The sequence below is a fragment of the Spea bombifrons genome, chromosome 4, assembly GCF_027358695.1.
Source record: "Spea bombifrons isolate aSpeBom1 chromosome 4, aSpeBom1.2.pri, whole genome shotgun sequence".
In the NCBI taxonomy this organism is placed as follows: domain Eukaryota; kingdom Metazoa; phylum Chordata; class Amphibia; order Anura; family Pelobatidae; genus Spea; species Spea bombifrons.
The window spans coordinates 17,137,032-17,160,319 of record NC_071090.1 but is presented as its reverse complement, the minus strand read 5'-3'; the positions used below and the strand labels follow the sequence as shown (position 1 = coordinate 17,160,319).

Genomic DNA, 23,288 nt, shown 5'->3' with positions numbered 1-23,288 from the left:
TTTAATCCAATACTGGCTTTTTTTTTGTTTTCACATTGTGTGATTTAATATTTGAGCATTCTATTAATTGTGGCTGGTGTAAGAAATTTGAGAATGAACAATATACACCTTCCCACATCTTCAGAAGAAAGTTCAACAAATCCTAGGAGTTCATTCAGTAATGGGTTCACAAAGTAAATCAATCGTTAATTAACCATCTATGGTTTTAATTCATGTCAGTTTGTCACGTAGTTTATGCTTTACTCAATGTATGCTGTACTTCCATACTACGTTTGAGAGTATCTTGGTGGTTAATTCCACCCACAATTACTGCTTTAAGATTAAGAAAGTTCCAGAGCCTCCCAACTGAAGTCAATTTACTCAACTAGCATTTAGATATTTTTAAAATGCCAACCTATAATTTTATGCGTTCCTGGATTAGACCTTTCTGAGAAACAGAGAAAAATCAGTTTGCATTATTTGCATTCAGGAATTAGAGCTCACAATTTACCATTTCGTTTGCTAATGTAATGTCCGGCATCTGCACATATAGATTCTAGTGGACTAAAACAGTCAGTCAAATCCACAGCATTAACTAGTTTTATTTATGTGCATTTTTCATATATTGGTGGTTATAAAATGTAGGATTATTTCAAATGGCATAAAATAGTTAATACGTTAGATGTCAAATTGACCACCTCTTATCTAGGACGTTTGAAAATTTTAGAATTGTATAAGGACCACTTAGCAAAACTGCATTTAACTGTACAGTACTCCTGTGTGGACCAAAGCAAAGTGATGTACATGGTCACCAGTGTCAGTGAAGAGGCACAATGAAGGCACTGTTGCATATTGGACATTTTAGTAAAAATTGTCTTTTACAAAGAGATTTATTCACTAAAGCTGAGAGTTGGCATTCTCATTGACATTATGAAAGGCGAACACTAGTTAGCTTCTGCTGTTAGAAGAGCCTGACAGGCCTTGAATTTTTTTTTTTTTTTTTTTTTTTTTACTTCTTGGACCAAGATAGCCTCTAACCAAAATTGACATTACTTTACATAGGGATTTGCACAAAATTGGCACTTGCCAATATACTATATATACGTGACGACATATAGTAATCTTAACGTATCACATATTAAATCATATTTTTTGTTTTATTCATTCCTTCTCTTTTTTTTAATATTCTTTCCTTCTCTTTTTTGATGTCCTTTCATTCCCTAAGTATTAAATTTAAATTGACATAAAAGGAAACTGATCAATGTTGTTGAAGAAATGTTACCGTTTGAATCTAACAAGTGGATACTTACATTTTAACATTTCAGTTTTATAACCAGGGGCATAACATACCAGTTAATGTTTTTGGCAAAAGATACTTACATCTTTAAGGTTTCCCACTGACTTAACATGCTATTGTTTGCCAGTGTTGCATTCATCCTTTTTCTCCTTATTAGGAATTATAATAGTTCGCATGAACAGCTGGTATGGATTTGAGGAGGAGTTCTCTCCTACCCTAATACAAACTTAACACCCACAAACCCTGTAGTATCTAACTAGTATCTAGTGACATGAATCTGCTATAGATTAAATATTGTCTCTCTACTGTCATCTACTGACTGGTCTTTATAGTCAGTGGAGTATTTACCATCGGGCACTGCCTTATGTCTGACACAGGGCAGCTCCCACAGCTGTAGTCTCCCCCACCTCATTGCGAGGTTTCAAAGAGGTTCATAGCACCTTCTATGGAGGCTATAATGGCTTAGCAAGTCATCCATAGTATCAATGGGCCAATTGTGGATATCTGAGATCCCTCTTGTAACTAGCCCATTGAGTAGCAGCACACATAGCTGCCTGATTTCTAAAAAGAATGACCTCCCACCCTAGGCCAGAATGCATTGGTGCATTTAGCCAACACAACTCTTGACATTGAAATTGAACAAGTTAACAGCGTTTCTCGTTGTGGCTCTTTGTTCCACATAATTTTTATTTTTAGAAATCTTTTTATAATCGACAGGGGGTGTTTACAGCATTTGGTGTTCATTCCAACTTGAGCAATAAACAGTAAAAGGTCACATTTATCGAAGATGTCATATTGCTTATTATAATTCATCAGATTTACATTGGACAAGAAGAAAAGAAAAAAGGAAAACCTGTATTAGCCAGCTGGTAATTTATACCAACTTGTGTTGATTTGGTGTGCCAACCCCACTCCAGCCCCATCACATAGCATACGCAAAGAAGAGCTTTATCAATGCTGTATGCCCTTGGTATGTACAAGAGGAGCTGGTGGTGCCTATTCGCGGTGGCCAGGAAGAATAATGCAGTCGTCCTTTTGTCCCCTTGACCCTTCTTCTCCCTGTTACGTAATGACACCCCCACCCTCCTTTCGCAGCCCCTCCAAGGTGCCTCGTATATTTCAAACTAGCTGACATGGAAGTCATGTTTTATGCACAGATCTACCCATCCTACAATTTATAATTTATGCTCCATTTTTACTAAGATTTGAGAAAGATAGTCTGTGAGATTGATGAGAATACCTGTATACATGTATTCTGCCCCATACAACAACAGGTACAATATCGATGTATGAAGAAAAAAAAAATGCCTCGCGTTTCCTTTTGTTTCACAAAATTTAGAAAATAAAAGTCACTAGTTACTTATTATATTCCCAAGACGTTAAGGCTCAGAAGAGATAAGCTTCTTGTTCTGTTTGCAGGTATAACATCTCTCTTTTAACTTTACATTGTTTAGACTTAAGTATAGTTGACGTTGTTATAAGGGGCAGTTAATGATTGGTATACTTTTTGCACTCAGGAATGTATAGTGTTTACAGCAGGAGGGCTCTTGGGAAGTAAGCATCTAACAAATCAAACATCAAAGGAGCTTTGGTTTCTCATACACTATCAAGTATAATAACAGCTTCTGATTGCCCTTTTTGTGCACATTCTTTAAATTATACTCTACTGTTCCTGCTTTGCCTTGGCAAAATAAGTTGATTAGCTTCATAGCCAAAAGTTCAACATATTGTAGATTTATATCAGGTCTATAGTAACTTTTTTAGGAGCGTAAAAATATATATATATATATATATATATATATATATATATATATATTTATTTACAAACAGTAACAAAGCATTGAAATAAAGCAACTATATTATTTTTAGATAATGGATTTATTCCGAAATCATGTTTTATTTATCAGGATTGTGGCTTCAACTCGCTAACTTTACTATGGATATAGTATACTGTGCCTAGTTAAATTAAGAGGAGTGCGGAGGTGGTTCAGTGTGGGCTGTGTATGTATGAGTTTTGCATACAGAAATATGTTTTTATTTATCCACATGTCAGTGAAACAGCATATCATACAGTTTGAAAATGACTTTTCTGAATTGATCCAAAATCTGAAACTCTTTTTCAGATAAGAGGTACTCATGACTGAGGGGAGGCGGCTCAGGAAAGAGGTGTCTGACATGTCATGTAGTCAGTAGATCCTTTCCCCAACTCCTTTTCGGCTTCTCCTTGCTGTCTTATGTTGTCTGTGTCGTTCAAGCTTCTCCCCATGGTTCCAGAGAGCTTCAGATCTATTGGTCAGGCTTCCCCTGAGAACTTCCACTGCCTTTTCTGTACCAGAAGTGTACTCGGGAAGCCTTTGCAATGGACAGGAAGTGCTCTGGATCTGCGGGGAGAAGCCTATGGACACATATGTGAAGACGGATTTATTATCCTAAATTATCCCTTATTTGAAATGCTTCTGGTCACAAGCATTTCGGGTTCAGGATACGCAACCTGTATTTTACTATAAAGCCGTTATTAGCTTGTGATAATATGAAAACTTGCCCCAGCTTTTATTGCCTCTGTCTTATTAGATGTGAACATTCTGGAGTTAATAACACCTTTAAACTTGCAGGGACAATGTTGCTGGGCAGTCATGTTATAATTTATAGATTTATATGGCACTACCACGTCCTGCAGCACTGTGCAATGGATAAGCAGGACGTAACAAATAGCGTAAGCTTGCGAGCAGGGCCCTCTTTAGCTAATGTATCGATTTGTCTGTCGGTTGTAGTTTTGGCACACCCCTTGAATATATGTATTGTTTAAAGAGCTGCATAATTTGTTGACGCTGGATAAATTAAAAATGATACCGTTAATAGCGCATCACCTAATAGTTTGGACTTGAGGAGGGCCCTACTTCCAAGAGATCCCTGTAAGTGGTTCATATGCTCTAAAACTATGGGCTCGCTCTAAAAGCCCCTGGTTCATCTGGTGTTTCCAAATAAAGAGCTCATGCCTTTTTAGTCCATGCCATACCAGGGTTACAGCTGTGTGGGCATATGAAACTCATACGAATAGTCTACTGAGTCTATCAGGGAGAGAATATTTAAAATGGCTTTATAAATCTGCCACCCTGAGCAGCTGATATTTATTAGAAACCAGATGCTGAATTTAACTTTCTCTAATTATTTTTATTGTAACAAAAAGACAAGAGATCAGGCGGAAGGGAGGTATATATTAACAGTGAAGCACTGGAAACCACAGACACACCTGTCTGTTTTCTGTTGAGGTCTCAAAGCTGTGCATTATTGTGGTTGCAGGCAAAGTTGAAAAGAAGTAATTTAGGGGGAACCACTGCTGTGCATTACTTTCTTTTGTTTTCTACGTTTTGTTTGATCAATATGTTTTTGATGGTGCTTGTTTTTTTTTTTTTGTTTGTTTTTTTTACTAATCCCATGTGATACTTTTCTTTTTATTGCTAGACACTCATCTATTGGGGGCACAAGAGGCAGCACCCTTCCATCATTACTTGTACGATTAATACATATATGCAATAAGTATTTAAATATATTAGAACTTAGGTCTAGCTTCCATCACAGGCGTCTGCTATCTGCTAGAGTGAGTCGAAATGTTCTAGTATTTTGGGCTTTTTTTTCATTGCTTGTGTGTTTTTGTATTGATATAACACCTGCTTTCTGCTCTTTTGGAATGTGGCTCTGCCACCATCATTACCTGCTTACATTTTGGCTTCTTGGGCCAACAAAGGCCAAACATGATGTGATGTCTTAAAACCTTTGTATATATAAAGGTGGTCCCTTGTTTGAATCTAGAGCACAAACCAATATGGAATATTGTCCAAAGGCAACCTTGAAACAACCACTTTGTCACTAAGCCATCAATACTCTTATTTGATACATTTATTTTTTCTAAAATGTTAAACCATTTTTATGTGTAAAAAAAATATAATTATTTAAACAGATAATAATTGGCACCTTGGTTGACTGCTAGTTTTCTTGTTTTACTCTTGTGGTATTGTGACCTTACATAGTAAAATGTGTATGATGAGGACCTACTGTCTCATATACATTGATTGATTCACCCAACTGTATGTGAAACTGTGGTGAAAAGTGCCATTCTGTAGTTATAGGACATTGCGTATAACCCATTTTTTTTCTGCAGTACTAGCAAAGATGCAGGCCATTTCCTATGAAAGGTCAGAAAGGCCCATTTAGCATTATATGTTGCAACTGCCCTATTTAATGCTTGAGTTAATGAGTTCATTGGTACAAAGTTGGTTATTTTACTGTAACCACCCAAAACCAACATAGATTGACGGTTGTAGTATGACGGTTTTGCTTTAACATAAAGTAAATATCAAGTGGCTCGGAATTAAGGTTTCCACTGTTATCAACCATATGCTTCTATGGAAACGGTAGATTCAATTGATCATGTCAATCAAAAATGTTTAAATAGAAATCTTAAGGGTTTTGCTTTTGAAAAAGTATAAATTGGAAATATAACAGGCTTTACATATTACTATCAATATATATATATATATATATATATATATATAATATATGGAAAGCAGCACTTTTATGTAGCCTGACATTAATTTTATATATTGGCAACAAAAAGAGCTCTAAGTGTTTATTTGTGATGAATGCTACAGTTGGTTTCAATCACTGTGTACCACCAATTTAGGCCTGTATTCCTGCCAGATTATATGTTAAAACTTTGTGGTTGCTTAGTTGGCAACATTTCTCAGTGTATCATTAAGCATGCTGCTTCTTTTGATCATTAAAACTACATATGGGGAATTTTTCATGAAATACTGCTTCTGTCTGTGCAAAGTTAGATTGATATTTCTCTCATTCTGTACTTAAAGAGCATATAGTGTCACTCCAGAATGGGAAATTAAATTGAATAAAATAGTAACTACTTCATAGTATTATCTTGAAAACTTACTGTGATGCAACTAGTTTACCTCAAAACATGTACACACATATATGCAGTATATAATATATATATGTATATGTATGCTGTGAAAAAGTATTTGACAAGAATTGACGTGCCTGGCACATCAAGAAAAAACAGTTAACGACAATTGACGTGCCTGGTACAATTTCTTCACCCAAACATTGTTGCTGTAATGCCTCGATGTTGAGCCATTAAGCTTATTGGCTCAACATCGAGATCGGCAGCAGGGGCCCTGTATGGGCCTGGGTTGAAAGAGCTTAGGAGGCATCGTTAAACAGTGACACCGAAAAATCAGCCCAGGACGCGCTTTGACAGATCCGGAGAGCGGTCACAAGCACCACTGCCTCTCTCAAGATGGTGGCGTCCAAGAGGGTCTCTCAAGACTCTCCTGACAATGCAGGTACTGCATTCAACCATGCAAGTCACAATGTGATAAGTAAAGTAAAAAATAACAATAGTTTACATTATATATAAAGTTTTCATTTTTATGAGCAAGTCCTAAAATTAGTGCTATATTTTCACAACCAATTCTCGCTTGGAATGAGTTAAAATACTGGCATGTTAAATGCCCATGGGGTCTGTAGTTTAAAAAAATGTATGATTTGATGGGGTAAATCAAATTGGCCCAATTCAAAGATGTCCCAAAAATAGGACGTGGGCACAGACTGACCAGATGTCCAAATTCCAAAAAAAGCACACCTCTCAGGTGGCTTTTTACCTCCCAAATAACCAAACAATCCCATACATAGGGGGGTATCACTGTACTTGGCAGATGTTGCTGAACACTTGGTGGTAAATTAATACCCAAAGTATAATGTGTGTGGGAAAAAAAAAACACACAAAAATACTACTACAAACTTTGATGATGGCTGGTGGTAAAATGTGTGCACTTCAGGATTTTCTGGTAGAGAACAAAATTTATGGTTCCATCAATTATGGAAAGCTGCCCAGATCCTGAAGCAGAAAAGCAGCCCCAGACCATCACACTGCCACCACCATGTTTTGATTGTTGGTATGCTCTTATTGTGGAATGCTGTGTTAGCTTCATGCAAAGAGTTTCACTTTTGATTCATCAGCCCAAAAGACATCATAATGTTTTTTTGGCAAATTTTGTTCAGCAGTCGTTTTTGCAGAATATCTTTCTTATTGTGGATTTGTGAACATTAACTTAACTGATGCAAGTGAGGCCTGCATTCCATTGCTTGTTAGTCTGGGTTCTTTTATGACCTGGATGAGTCCCTTGATGTGCTCTTGGGATTTTGGTAGGGTGGCCACTGCTGAGAAGGTTCCAAGTTTTCTCCATTTGTAGATGATGGCTCTCACTGTGGTTCTCTTGAGTGCCAAGGCCAAAATAGCTTTATTATTTTTTTCCAGACTGATAGATGTCAATGACTTTGTTTCTCATCTGTTCTTGGATTTCTTTAGATTGCAGCATCACGTGTTGCTTTTGGGACCTTGCTCATTGTGTCTGTTACTACTGTTCTGTGCTGTATCCATCATGCTTGGACGCATCACATGATGCTGCCTGACCTTGTGCAGCACGCATCCGCCAAGTGTTAAGAAGCCGGTAAAATTGTGCTCGTTGTGATTTGACAGCCAGAACCATGAGTGGAAGAAAAAACTGGCAGCAAAGGGTTCTTCTTGTAGCATAGGCATTGTGTGCAAAATGTTTAGAAGCACAAGGTAATAATCTTTCTATAGTGTTAAGTCTTTTTGTTCCTCTTTAAGAAAAAAAGCATACTTTCCTTTTAAGCACCTCTCTTTACTGTCATACTTTTCGGTTAATTTTGTATTTAGTTTTATTTTTAGGAAAATCTTCAAAACGAATATTATTCCACTGACATGGAAATATCAAGTTTGAGACCCACAAAGACGATGTTGGGACCACACTGGAATATTTTATTTCCATGAGCAATGATGTGAGCAGAGAAGGAGTCAAAAATGTTAGTAAAGAAAAATACTGAACTATATTTCTCTATGTTTATGCAAATTTAAATGCATGAACATTTTTATCATATATTCATTTTATAATATGTAATTTAAAGTTGCAATATACGTCAAAATAATTATTTTACATGAACTGTGCATACCTAAACAGTTAAATAAAAAACATCATACTCTAGATATAATAAATTAATTATGAGATAATAAGTTCATAGGATGACAAGAAAATGGGTGAGATTTATAATTTCTGTCTGTTTAATAAAGTCTCCAATTAGTTGATGGCTGCACTTCACCAGAGCTTTGTGTTAATTTGGAATTTCGAGCATGGCCATACACAATACACACTGCAGGCCAAAACAGAGAACACTTAATTACAAGTGGCAAAGGTATTCGGGAAGGTTATTGCACAAATGTGAATGACCTTTAGTGTGAGTGTGCGGGTTTTCAATCTCTTTCATCTCGCTCTGTTTATTTCTGTCTACATGATTGGATAGACAGCGGGTAAACAGCTACATAATGTAGTCAATTCTGCAGTCCTACCTAGTAATGTACAGACACTGAACATGGATTTTTGTCCCCCTTTGTTTTTTTTTTTGTTTTTGTTACATGTGATGACATGAGCCAGGGACAGTCTTTTTTTCTTCTTTGTTTCTATAGTTAAACAAGATCAAATATTTTTTAATAAGCATATATCGGATCTTAAGGTGCTGCCAGTAGAGGCTCTTTCAGGGAAGTGGCTTCGGGAAGGAGTGGGGTTAGCCACACGTAGGGGCAGGGCTAATGGGTGGGCATGGTCAAACACACTTTTCCCCTACCTGGAAAAAAATAAATTGTCCTGGGAATTAGTACTTCACATCCACTGTCTTGGCTCTCTCCTCTCCAGTCTGTCCTAAATGCTGCTGCTTGACTTCTCTTACTTGCATGCCACTTTCTTCTGCTTCCCCACTATGTAAAATCCTGCACTGGCTCCCTATTGCCGTTAGAAATAAGTTTAAAATCCTTGTAGTAACATATGAGGCCCTCCATAAAACTGCTCCCCAGTACATTTGTGGCCAGATTAAAAAAAAAAAACAACAAAAAAAAAAAAAACACTCCCCTAGTCGATCTTTACGTTCTTCCCATGGGCTAAGGCTCTCTTCCTCAATTATTATTATTATTAATATTATACTTTATTGATAAAGCACCGACAAATTCCACAACGCTGTACAAGATTACAATTTTACAGATAACGACAGGTACAGTACAGCAATTGACATAAAGATACAAGAGGAATGAAGGGCCCTGTTCCCGCAGGAACTTATATTCTAGGTGAATAAGGGTGAGGACTGCGTGGTAGTGAATTATGTTAATGTAGGGCGAGATAAGGGTTGTGAGAGGGAAGTTTGGATGATTACCTCAGTGGTAGGCTTCCCTGAAGAGAAAAGTTTTTAGTGAGCGTTTGAAGAAGGGTAGAGTTGGTGAGAATCGGACAGCACTGGGAAGAGGGTTGGTGCTGCGCGAGAGAAGATTTTACACATGCTGCCCCATACCTCTGGAACCTACTTCCACAAGAAACTTCAGCTTTCACCCTCCTTCCCAACATTCAAGAAAAATCTAAAAACTCACTTCTTCAGAGAAGCATACCATCTTCATTCCTAGAACTTCCCTGTCACTGATACAACCACCACACTATCTCTCACCTTTCTCTGTTGCTTATGTTGGTCCTCACCCCATTACCTCAAGATTGTAAGCTTGCAAGCAGGGCCCTCTCCATGTAATGTATCGGTTTGTCTGTCAATTCTAGTCTTGTCATACTCCTTGAATATATGTATTGTAAGAAGCACTGTGTAAATTGTTGGTGCTATATAAATAAAAAATACTACTGCTAATAATAATAATAATAATAATATATGAATTATTCAATGAGAAAAAAAAATGTTAAAATAAACCTTCTTTGTTTAATTTCTGAAGGTTCTAGCTGATTTTCCATGTAAATTGTATGAACTGATATCCTGAACTGTAAATTGTATGAACTGATATCCTGTACTCAATATACAATAGGAACAATAGAAAATTTCAACTAAAATTGTGTGTTTTCAGTAATCTGCAGAAAGCACATACAAAGAGCATTTTTGCTACTTTAATAATGAAAAAAAATGTTAACGTATACAGCATGAGTTGATGACACTGCCCCTGAACTTGCCACCTAGCCTCAATTGTCCTTCCATACAAAGTTCCTAGCAAGAATGATGAGGGCCCTGCTTATTAGTTTACATTCTAAAAAAGAATTATGTGGGTAATTGAAACTAGGAGGGGCGTGGAATAGACAGTGGAAGTTGCCTTTGATTTTTGTAATGATCACCTACATCTTTCTCTCAAGTTTAGTCTAAGAGGCTTTTCCGGTGCCAGTAAACTACAAGGCAGACAAAACCATACAGAAGGAAATGGTTTTACCTGTGAAATTATAGTTACTGTATAATACCAATCATTAGTTGACAATAAAGAATATATCAGTGGTGGAAATATAATTAAACTATGACTGCCAGAAATTAACATACAAAAGCATTATGTGTATTCTATTAACTATGTATGTACACTCACTGGCCACTTTATTAGGTACACCTTACTAGTACCGGGTTGAACCCCCTTTTGCCTTCATAACTGCCTTTATTCTTTGTGGCATACTTTCTAAAAGGTGTTGGAAGCATTCCTCAGAGTTGTTGGTCCATATGGACATGATGGCATCATGCAGCTGCACATCCATGATGCAAATCTTCCGTTCCACCACATCTCACAGGTGCTCTATTGGATTGAGATCTGGTCACTGAGGAGGCCATTGGAGTACAGTGAACTCATTGCCATGTTCAAGAAACCAGTTTCAGATGTTGTGAGCTTTGTGACATGGTGCATTATCCTGCTGGAACTAGCCACCAGAAGATGGGTACACTGGTTGTAAAGGGATATACATGGTCAGGAAAAATACTCAGGTAGGCTGTCGGGTTTAAACGATGCTCATTTGGTACTAAGGGGCCCAAAGTTTGCCAAGAAAAAGTCTCCCACACCATTAAACTACCAGCTTGAACCTTTGATACAAGGCAGGATGGATCTATGCTTTCATGTTGTTCTCGGTTTGAACTTCTACAACTTCTACATGCCTAAATGCATTGAGTTGCTGCCATGTGATTAGCTTATTAGCTATTTGTGTTAACAAGCAATTGAACAGGTGTACCTAATGAAGTGGCCAGTGAGTGTATATATAGTAGGTACTCATTTTTAGTTTCGGACCAGATTGCTAAACAGAATACAGTGAATATCTGTTTGTTTATGGAGATTTTTTTGTTTTCATCACTTGTCTCAGATTTAAAAATAACTTTCAATATATCGTGCTGTTTTTATTTTATAATAGTTCTATTTTTGCATTATATAATATTTTTGAGCAGCAGCACATTAGCAACTACTTGTCTGTGTTCTACAACGGCTATCTTAATCCAAACAACCGGAGGTTAGCTATGTGTGGATAGCCTAACCAATTGCAAAGCTCCACACCTAGAAGGGGAAAAACTCCAGGTAGCCTACCATGGGAAAAGGGGGAGCTTCAGGTATCTTACCTTGGAAATACAGTATTTATACTATCTTTGGTATCCTCTGCCATCTACTCATTCACCTGTCCCAAATTACCAAGACATTGCATTGGTGTTGGCAAAATCAAGCATATTGTCTGTAATTATATATGAAGCATTTCAATAAAGGGCAATAATAGCAGTGAGACGGTCTGAACGAGTTGGTAGGAAGCATTAATGAGGTGCAAATCACTTTGTAGGAGCTATGAAAAGAGCAACACTCTTGGTGTACCAATTTACGTGTAACAGTGTGTAACAATTGAAAGTGTGGGTGCTAAAGAAGAAAATACCACAATGGAAAATGTAAAAAAAAATGGGGAAAGTTATTGGCTAACCTCAAACGTTTCTGACCCATAAACCTGTGACATCCTACTTATCACAAACCACATCAGATTTGCTTCGCATTGCAACAAAAAATATAGCCTTTCTTTAAAATGTTTCACGATTTCAAGTGAAGTTTTTTTTTTTTTTTTTTTTTTTTTTTTTTTAAGTTCCTAGAGGCTCAGTTGAATGTGCCTTAAAACCTTTGTTTCTAACATCCTCAGCAAATGTTTTGAAGAAAACTGAGAATAAGACTAGTATGAACAGTAAATACAGGTTAAATGTGTAGTGGAGTCCATAATTTAAGATGGTTTCAGATTGTTTTTAACGCATGTGGGCTACAATATATATAGTAGGTACTGATTTTTACGTTCAGAAAAAAACATTGAACAGAATGTTAAATATCAAAAGTAGTTTTCAAAATATTATACTGTTTTTATTTTAGAACAGTTCTAGTTTTTTTCCATAAGGTTTTCAAGCAGCAGCATATTAGCTAGCAGTTTGTATGTGTTCTAGATCTTAACTGAGCCATTCTATATTGTTTACCACATGCAGTATGATAAGGAGTTGTCGTATGTGGTAAACAATAAAGAATGGCTCAGTCTACATCACCCAGCCTGAAACTCTGACTTTATTAGCATTGCCATAAAGAATTAGCTCGGTGTGGTGTTTGAGCAGGTAAAGTCTTCCAAAATATCACATGACTAGCAAGAACGACAGCCTCCAGATCTTCAGATAAAGGAAGTTTATTGAAACAAAAGTCGATAAGGCCAAGTTTTTGTCACTGTGAGTCTACATGACTGTGTACAGCTCTGTAGTTTATGCTAAAGGAGAAAGAAATGTTCTTCATGGGACTTCCCGTTTTAGAAGAAAGGTGTATATATGAGCAATAAAGTATGAATTATGATCTTCAAAACATAATGTAATCAATGAAAGATCTGTTCGTGCGCAGACGCCACTGTGTGGGTAGTCAATAAGTTGACTGTAATCACAGATAATACAGTCAGTGACAGTGAATGATTCATGTCAAAACTAAAGGTGGGGGTTCCAGATTTTGCATATAGAGTTCATTTGTTATCTTCTGTCTCCGTCTTAACCTACATTAACCACAGCTGAAGTCTTGCTATCACAATATAATCATATATTTGTCATATTTTTAGATGATGTAGTACATAATGTATTATGGTTATTTAGCGCACCTATGTCTCCCATCAATGGAAGATGGGTGAGAGTTCAGAGTTTTCCCATAAGAATGCCAGGGTTAAAGGGGAACTCACACCTTTTTCGTTGTTTTTCTGGGATGTGGCATATTTCAATTATCAGTATGGCACAAATAGATTGTAGGCTATTGTTACTGGAGGAAGAAGAGCAGGGAAACACGAGTGTTCCTGTGTTCCCCGTGTGCAGTAAATACATTGTTCACAACAGTTGTGGGTCACTTTTCTTAGCCAGACTGCAGAAACCATGGGATGTTACTAGCTTAAACTTCTAATCAAGGCACCATAAATAAACATACATAAGCAAATAAAAAAGAAAGCTGCTGCTTATCCAATGTCCAATCCAGAGCATAGGAAATAATATATTCACATATTTATACATGTATTTATACATTGGCACCCATGATTTATGTGTATGTACAATTTGGTGCCACTAGTGCACCTAACTGCATTTGAGTATATTATTTCCTATTCTCTGGATTGTGTATTCTAGGGATTGTTACTAATGCTATTTCTGAGACTTTTTGCAACAAATATTACATAAATAGTCTATACAACCATAGGACAATAAGTAAAGTATATAAAAGCTTTGCGAGAGTTCCCCTAAATGATAACTGAGCCCAGGGGTTTACATATAAAAATGGGCTGCTAAAAAGTGTATATTGACCTTTTTTTATGTGTAAACTGCATTTAAATGGGTTTTAATATTTAGTGGACAAATTAGCACAAATCTATTATTACAACATTTGGTGAAAGTGACAGATCTGCATGTCACTGCAACAGACTTGTACGCATTTACAAACTGCACATGAGATATTAGAATAAGATTATATGCTTGTTTATAGAGCAAAAAGTGCTTTAGTAAGAATGTAACTACTGAGCACAACACAAACATAGTTTTTTATATTAAAGGACAAATGTAAACATCTTGTATCCAAGTGTAAAAATAAAGATTGGGAATAATCTGGAATGTGACATTTCCCCTTCAATTTGCAGCTACGAACCACAGTGGGTTACTATCCTTTAAATAGCTAAATGTAAATTTTTATTTATATTACCACCAGCAGTTATTATATTTTTAATTAAAAAAAAATAAGAACAAAACAGCCAAAATATAAATAACTTGAACAGATATGTACATCCTTTGTTAAAGTTCCATAGTTCTAAACTCTTGGTTAATTACTACTTTTCCCAAACTTGCAGGGACATGAATGACTAAAGCTTACTGTTTTAAACTTGAGTACCTAGATTGATCTGTTTTTTTAACATTTAGTTAATAAAGGATTCATAATCAGGTCCCCAGGAAAGTGTTGACTGACAGACTATACCTAAATTAGGAGGAATTTTCTTACAAAAGAACTAGATTTGAGATTCTTACTTCTCTCCTTCAACATCTGGTCTTACCCTGGATACCTTTAATGTGGTTTCATATCCTTTCAACAATTTCCCAGCAAAAATAAAGATGGCTTGTTTTTTAAATACTTTTGTTGCATATTAAGAATAATTTTAAAGGTAGTATTCCACCTACTCTGTTGGATTTAACACTTTTAATACTCCTAGTATTCCTGAATCAGTGCTCATGTTAGGCAGCACTCAAATTCAAAATAAAATGATATAACTCAGTGAATTGACGTGTTTATTCCACCATGTGGGATCTTTTTGAAGCCATCATAATTATATCATGTAAAATTTTGCTTTGGTTATTTTCAGAAAATGATTCATTGTTGTGTGACAGCAGAGCCTCCATAGCACACTGTACCTGGCATAAGATGTCCTACTGAGTGGAGCGCTGGGATATGATATCATAAAGAATAATGTTCAATTTTTATTAAGAATTGTGATGTGTCTAATACTCCAGAATAGCTCAGAATCTTTACAAAGATCTTGCTTCCCTTTCTGCTGTACCACATTATTATACATTTTGTTTTTAAATAAATTATTATTTATTATTATACTCCAGTTCTTTGTTGGTGAATACCCGTAGTAGCATCAGATGATATGTACTTACCGCTGTGGACTCACTATTTAAAAAACTATTTTAGTATTTAACATTAAACCACAAAAAGAAATGCTGACATATTTTTTTTGTTGCAGTCCAGTAAAGTTCCTGTGGTTCAGTCGTCTCATGGAGTCCACCCACTCTCACCTCTTATTCCATACAACAATGAAACCTTCAACCATGGTTCACATTCACCACATCTTCCTGCAGACCTCAACCAGAAACAAGGTAGCATTCATTGTGTCATAACTTTACTAATAATTTTATTAATATCCAAAACATGTAAGCAAAAATATGCAAGCAGTAGCTTTCCAGCTGCTCTTGAACTACAGCTCTGTGTCGAAATATTATAATAAATTACTTGACCTTCCACGACACCAATATAGTAACCGGGCAAAAAGCAGGCTTTGATGAGTGAGAAACCAACATCATTCCACGTGTGATGTTTCCTGAAACATCACATATATATGTATGGCACTATATATTTACAGAAACTCAGAGACAGGAATAAAGAAGAACATAAATGTTCTAGCTCTCTATATTTAAATTTCAAATGCAGGACAGGGAAGATGAACAATAACAAAAAAAAAAAAAAAAAAAAAAAGGTAAACCTCATCAGATAAGAACTATTCTCCCAATCTACCTCGCTTGACCGCTTCAAAATCCCACACCCAACTTTGGTTCATGGGCTTGTCTTATGTTCTTGATAAAATTATGCCTGTCCCACACATGCTTAAATTGTCTATGTATTACCCTTTACCACTTACAGTGGTAGAAGCCATCACCATCATAGTGAAGAAAAAAACTTACATTAAATCTGAGTTGCTGTTCTCTAGTTTTGAACTATGCCCTCTTGTCCTAACATTTCTCCCCCTGTTAATTATACTTCCCTTCTGTTATTTGTTACATCCTTTTATGTGTTAGAAGGTTTCATAAACCCCTGCAAGCTACACATATTAAGTTCCATTAGTACATTTTCCTGTAAACCATATACCTATTTGGTCACCCTTGGTTAGGCTGTTTCCACATTGTCTATATCTTTCTGGAAATGTGTCTACTGTACTGTACACAATACTAATCTACTGCTTTACACTGAATTACACATCACTTTTAACCACAAAGTTATATCATAAGTGATGAACTGCATACTCTTTCTGTGTTGTCTCTTTTAAGCAAGCTGTGACATGTCTACAAAAAATCTGCCTATGTGAATATGCATTCCATTGATGTTTATTCACGCTATTGTGAAAAGATGTAATCCATTAAGCACTGTAAGCGCTAATAGACTGGAAAATTGTTAGGGGAGTAAGTGTAGTCTAAAATATGAATGAATGTGTTTTTGAAGCAACTAACAAGACCTTATTATTCCACTATGGTGTCCAGAATATTATTTGTGGCAATGGATGCACATTATTTATTCCATGTCATAACCTCTCCTTTTTTTTCCTTACTAAGTCATCTAGAGCACATGAGCCTCCACCAAAGGGGTGCAGTATTTTAAAAATGGATTATCTAAACTTTATGTTTGAGAACAGTTCCTATTTGGCACTTAAATCCAATCTCCCACTTTCCTCCCCAGTGTGTCTTTTCTTGGAGTTTAAATATGGGGCTACAATTCTATCATAGTATTTCAGAACCTACGAAAAGGATGGGTTTTTTTATGCTTAAGGACAGGTTTTTTTGTTTGTTTTTTTTTTAACCCTTACATATATATTTTTTTAGTTTATTTGTGTTGTGTACCGTTGTACATGACGCTCCTCTTTCCTGCCTTCTTCTCGAGGAAGGGGGGAGACCCCCTTCTCCTCACAGCCGCCACTACAGCAACCGCCGCGGAGAGGAGGTGGACCTTCCTCCACCTCACAACCCCTCCAGCAGCAGCCAGTGCGGAGAAGAGGGAGACCCTCCTCTACTTCACAACCGCCACAGAGAAGGGGAGACCTGCCTCCCCCGGAAAACAGCCGCGCAGGAGAGGGAGACCGCCCTCCCTGCGCCAGTCAGGTCCTGCTCCTGAAAATTCTGTTCTCCTAGCTTTCCAACTCCGGGACAACAGGGTTTTACAGTGGGAGATTACGCCACAAGCAAGATGGCCGCATATCCTGACACTGGAAGTGATGTTTTGACCAATTTTGGCGCCAAACTGAATTCCATGTCCCTTCCTTCTGGTTCCTATTCAAACCTCCCAGTTTCCTATGATCCTTGCCCTCTGATGGTCGCCTATGCATATAGTGCTAGTCATCAGTGCGTGTTATCCTTTTGTGTTTGACCTCAGCTTCTTTCCTCGTTTATGTTGATTTGCTGGGATCCTGACCTTGCCATGCTATCTGTTGATTCCTGAATGCTGTCCTTGACTTGTTTTGACCACGTTACTGCTACCCTTGGGTTCTACTATTGGGGAAATTAAAGCATAAAATACAATGCTGTATACTGTAATGTATGTTTACATTGACAAAAACCTGGTTTTATCCCTTTTTTGCACCATTAACCTTCCATTCAGACCTGGATACTGCTATTGTTGTCAGTCATGTGATATTTTGGGTGACTTTCCCTACTCAACAACTTCCCTGAGCTTATTCTTTATGGCAATGCTAATAAAATCCATTCATTCTTAGACTTTCATTAGTCAGAGTTTGCAAACACTATTGTATGCAAAACTAGAACTGGTATATTTTTGAAAATGTATTTTTAATCCAATACTAGTAAAAAAAAAATGACGTGAGCTCCCCCTTAAGATGCAGGGAGCAGAAATAGTAAATGTTTTATCCATAACCTTCAGTATACATCACCCTTTTTTGTGTGTACCACTTGGGACATTTATGAAAAGGTGTACTTAAGAACCACCGTTATTTAAAATCTTACTGCTTTTTGATAGAATATGAGCATATGAGTATTGGACATGGATGGAAGTGGTGTTCGGCTTCTCTTGCTTGTGCCCAGCTCCACCCCCTCTCGGCCTTTATATATGAGACAGGAGGAGCAGACCTTTAGGTTAGGATGCCTGGAAGATGCTAGGTGTGTCCCTAGGCCCATATACTGTGTCCATAAAGTCTATAATTTTTCTCTAGGGCATTCCTAGGCTGTACATCTTTATGCTATTGCGCTAAATATTATGTTGCTATTTACAGGTGGGCATCGGCCATCCCCAACATCAGATATTGCAGCATTTTATCCAATTCCTCCTGGCGGAGTTGGACAAATATCTCCGTCGATGGGATGGTGAGTACTGAAAACAATCCTGGAAGTTCTTGAAAGGGGGCATGGGTTGCACTAAATTAAACATTTTTGCGTCACTACCTGAAGCTTTTGTGTGTGTTTTCTACATATTACCAGGGCTTTGAGAGTAACAATGGCCGTGTCCAGCATTTATCTGATTACTGGATCTGTGTTACTCTTTTTTTAGGCTTTCTTGATTACTTTACATATATTTATATAGCACCAGCAAATTCCGTAGCTCTGTTACAACACAGTCCATGAAATATTTTCAAATCACAAACAATAACAAACTTGGACAAGAGGAAAAGAGGGCCCTGCTCTTGCAAGGTTACAATCTAGCCTTTCTTGCTCGTCTGTTTTACTTGCAAGCTATTTCAGCCCTAAACTACTTTTAATGATATTGTTAGATTAAAAAAAAGGTTGCCCTGAGTGTATAATATTCAATAAAGTATGAATTACACACATGGACAGTTTTAGTGGTAACAGCGACTTTTGGGGCTCTGCTATTTACAGTGTCTTTTAAGTGCATTTGAAGGGAAATTGACGAGAGTATGCAAGAGAGTTGTGTTTCAGCTCCTGCGCGTCACTAGATATTAGGAAGAGCCAACCCCAGTTAACTGCAGTGGTGCTCTATAATATAAAGTTAAATCAGCAAGAGTTCTTCAAGGTCTCCTTAGACATTGAATTGTTCATTATGCATAGCCCATGTGACAAGGAGTTCTGTTTGCACCAAAACATGCTTGGATTGTTGGAAACTATCTACTTCAAACTTTTGGTGAAATTCTGTTACCATGCTCTATTAGTCGGCTGTAATGATGCAATTTAAATTGATAATGTAAGCATCTGATACTTGATGTTGTCCTTTATCCCCTCCCCCATGTCAATTAATCATGAACATTTTAAACCTAACCCATCTAACACATATGTTTGTAAAGAATATACAATTAGCAATGGACCATGGCTTATACATTTCTTTTTTAAGCGTTGTTTTTTATTTTTATGGGGTTGTTCTATTTCAAGATGCTATTATATGTATCACACTACAAATGAGTACCTGAGACGTCTGTCACACATTGATCTATAAAAACTGTGGTCAATGGAGAGCAGAAAGGTAGTGAAATACTGGTTCTGGAATGCTGCCATAACTCATACACATTATCTCCAGTTCGTCGATCTACATGTTACTAAAAGCACCTAATCTTTCTCCAACCTAAAAGTTCAGGAACAAAGATATGCTGGATTTAGGTGATCCAAAGGCTAATAGGATTCAGTTATGGGTGAGAATTATCTGCTGTCCAGAATATAAAGGGTCTTCACAGACCAGATTTGCTTGCACAATGATGGCTTTTCTTCACTTAATTTGACCATTTGACTTCTTATCAGTATGGAATACCATCACAAAGATTTTAATCAGGTACAACTGTCCTATCGGATCAGATTGAGCAGGCAGTGTACTTGGTCACTTATAGGAAAATTACAATGATTGAGTTTTACAAGCACTGCATTTGGCACTGCATGGAATTTGTCGTGGTCGGTATGCCAAGTCGGTAGTATTGTGATGGAAATTTACAAAAGGTAGGGCTGAAAACATAAAAACACAACATTTGGTTTATCTTAAGGCCATGTCATGCACACACAGATGGGGCAGCTTAGAAAATAAATATGTTGCTGGAGTGGACCATGGTTTGCCACCACAGATGAGATGAGATAAGATACAGGGTTGACATAACCACTGAACTGCTTGTCACTGAAAGGGTAAAGGGGCAGTACATTAGACAGTGCTCCACAGAAATTATTAGAGCTGAAACAACGAATCGATAAAATCGATAATAATCGATAACGGAAATCGTTGTCGACGATTTCCGTTATCGATTAATCGAGTGATCGATTCGTCGTTGGAGCACTAGGCTCCTTTTACTTACCTCCGCCTGCGGTCCCCGGTTCTGCTCCACGCTCTGCAGTCTCCGCCTTCTTCATGCTACGTGACGACGGAGGTGACGCGCGTCTACTATGAAGTTTGAAGTGGAACAAGTTCGTAGCGGAGGTAAGTACTCTTTATGTCTATTGTCTGTGCGAATGTTTATGTGCGAGACTGAGAGAGAGAGAGAGAGAGAGAGAGAGAGAGAGAGAGAGTGTGTGTGTGACTGGGTGCAGAGCAGAGTGGGGGTGGGGGGCATTGCAGGGTGTGAGACTGGGTGCAGAGCAGAGTGGGGGTGGGGGGGCAGGGCAGGGTGTGAGACTGGATGCAGGGCAGAGTGGGGGTGGGGGCACAGTGCAAAGGGGTGGGGGCACAATGCAAGTTGTTTTTAACATCTAGTTCTTAAAATTATATTAAATAAACGAAAAATTTGCATATTGTTTTTTTTATCCGATTAATCGATTAATCGAAAAAATAATCGGCCAACTAATCGATTATTAAAATAATCGTTAGTTGCAGCCCTAGAAATTATGATATGTTTGTTGCTTTGGGGCAAGCCTGCCATCCTCTAGCGATTTGGATTTAAATATGTCAGTTCTTGTCCAGGCTGGTGGCCCACTAGCACCATTAGCCTGAAAGAGATGGAGCCATTAGGAGAGTGGGAGCTCATAATATATTTCTATTGAAGGAATAGAAACGTAAAAAAGTAATGTAAGTGTTTCCTTTTAGTGGATTTCAAGAACAGATTTTAAGGACCAGAATGCTGCTTTATTTGATCCAACTCCAGTCTCAAAAAAAAAATAAAAAAAAAAAAATTAATTGGCATGCAAATTATAAAATAAAAATTAATTGGCATGCAAGTTATAAAGGCATAATGTGCCTTGATACTTTTTGTATTCTGATGGTTTGTCCCATGGAGTAACAAATCTTAGTGTTGGATTAACATTATGTTTCTTTCCTGCTTTGGGGTGAGAATGTAGAACTTCAAAGGCTGGCTAATGTTCTTGATGTATTGTAGCAATTGGCTGTTTGTTGATGTGATTACAACATATGTGATGATCTTTTAAGAAGTGTAGGAGTGATTGCTGTCTGGTAATTTCTAAACATGAGGTTAGCTGTTCATTAAATTCTTGCCCCAATGACTTTAGAGGAAATTGACTTTGTCATGACAAACACATTTTACTTACAAGACAAAAATGTTAGTCGCATCAGGTTAGGAGCCATCCAGAAAAGACAACTTGTTCTGAGCCTGTAATTACTGGTTATCATATACTAAGCAGCGGGGCTGGTGGCACCAGCTAATTTAGGTTAAATTCTAAGCTTTTATTAAATGGAATTCCAACCATAGTTATTTAATCTCCCAAAAGTTTAATATACACAAATAGCTGTTTTTGGTGTCTACTATTGTATCCTGGAAATAATGTTAATGATATATATATATATATAGCAAGACCCCATTCTCTTAAATGACTTTATGGATTATTTCTTCCCAACCACAGGCAAAACCAGCCTGTCTATCCCCTTTCATCTTGTGGGTTTAGACAGTCATATCCTTCAGCAATTTCTACTGGTGCTTCATATTCAAGGTAGGTATTGGACCTGTGAGACAGGGCAGAGGCTCCCTGTTCTCCTAGCTTTTCAGCTTGCGTGCATTTTTTTGTCAGGCGCTCAACATTTCTGCATCTTTAGATAAACGAGACTTTCCAGCTTTGCTAGTTGCATCCATGTCTTTGTTATGTTTTTTTTATGTGTTTTTTGTGTGCGTAACTGCTATCACAGATACACCAGCTACTGGCATTCCCGTGCGGTCTTTTGTGCGCTGCCTTTAAACCAGTTAACATTCCCTTTCCAGGTCAAAGGCACTTTTTAAGTCAAACTGTTGCAATCTCAAGATATTGCATATGTAATATATATTGTCCAATATCTTCCAATTTTAAATGTAACTGAAGTTTTTATGTCTGCTGGCAGAGATATAAGGCTTTTTTAACACATATCTTTCCAAAGTGCAAAATTATTAGAAATCTTCTTATCCTGTAGGCCATGCAAATAGAACATACTCATGATGTCAGGAAGCCATAACCAGGGTTTAGTTATTTATGTATTTGTCTTTTCTTCAATGTTATTTCCCCACATTTGGGTCTGATCTCCAATCCTTCCTGAGTACTGTGATCAGTAAGCAGGTTGCTGAAGCCCTGCATTTCTGTTCACACAAAGTGTGATCAGTTCCAGGGGGGTTATCAGAGACACCAGCAACTGTAGGGTTTCTGTTATTGTAAGAGATTTCTTTCTTTCGGTGTAATGGTTCTCAGTTCAAGTGCTGTTTATACTGAGGTGAACTGATATAGGTAAAAATTATTCTTTACATCTGTGATACCTTAGTTTAAAATGTCCAATAACTGTTTTTTGAGTTGAAATGGTAAAATTCAGTTGGTGGCGGATATAAAGAAGGGAGAGAATAAAAATAAAGTGAGCTGTAAAAAGTAGATAAATACACTTTTGGAAAATATTTGGTTTTGGTCTTTATTGTGATTTACAACAAAACTAATCTCATTCACTGCAGAGCTATGTGTATATGAACTATATGGACATAAGTATTGGGACACACCTCTTAATTATTGAACTTGGGTGTTTCCATCAGGCACATTGCCACAGGTGTATAAAATCAAGCACCCAGCTATGCAGTCTGCACTAACAAACGTTTGTGAAAAAAGGGGTCGTCCTGATGAGTTCAGTGAATTCAAGCGTGTTACTGTGATAGGATGCTATAAGTCAGTTTGTGAAATTGCGTCCCTGCTCGATATTCCACAGACAACTGTTTGTGTTATAATTGTAAAGTGGAATGGTTTA

At 37.2% G+C, this 23,288-nt stretch overlaps 1 protein-coding gene across 9 annotated transcripts in view; it reads left to right on the top strand.

Moving 5' to 3' along the window:
* TCF7 (transcription factor 7) overlaps positions 1-23,288 on the top strand; it is a 64,928-nt gene that overhangs the window by 23,091 nt on the left and 18,549 nt on the right. For 7 of the 9 annotated variants that reach the window (XM_053464132.1, XM_053464131.1, XM_053464135.1 and 4 more), the window contains 3 exons: positions 15,409-15,541; positions 18,436-18,526; positions 21,941-22,027. In XM_053464132.1, coding sequence (XP_053320107.1) covers positions 15,409-15,541; positions 18,436-18,526; positions 21,941-22,027 — 311 coding nt within the window. The remainder of the gene's footprint in view (positions 1-15,408; positions 15,542-18,435; positions 18,527-21,940; positions 22,028-23,288) is intronic. The other 2 variants (XM_053464133.1, XM_053464140.1) reach the window with 1 other exon arrangement.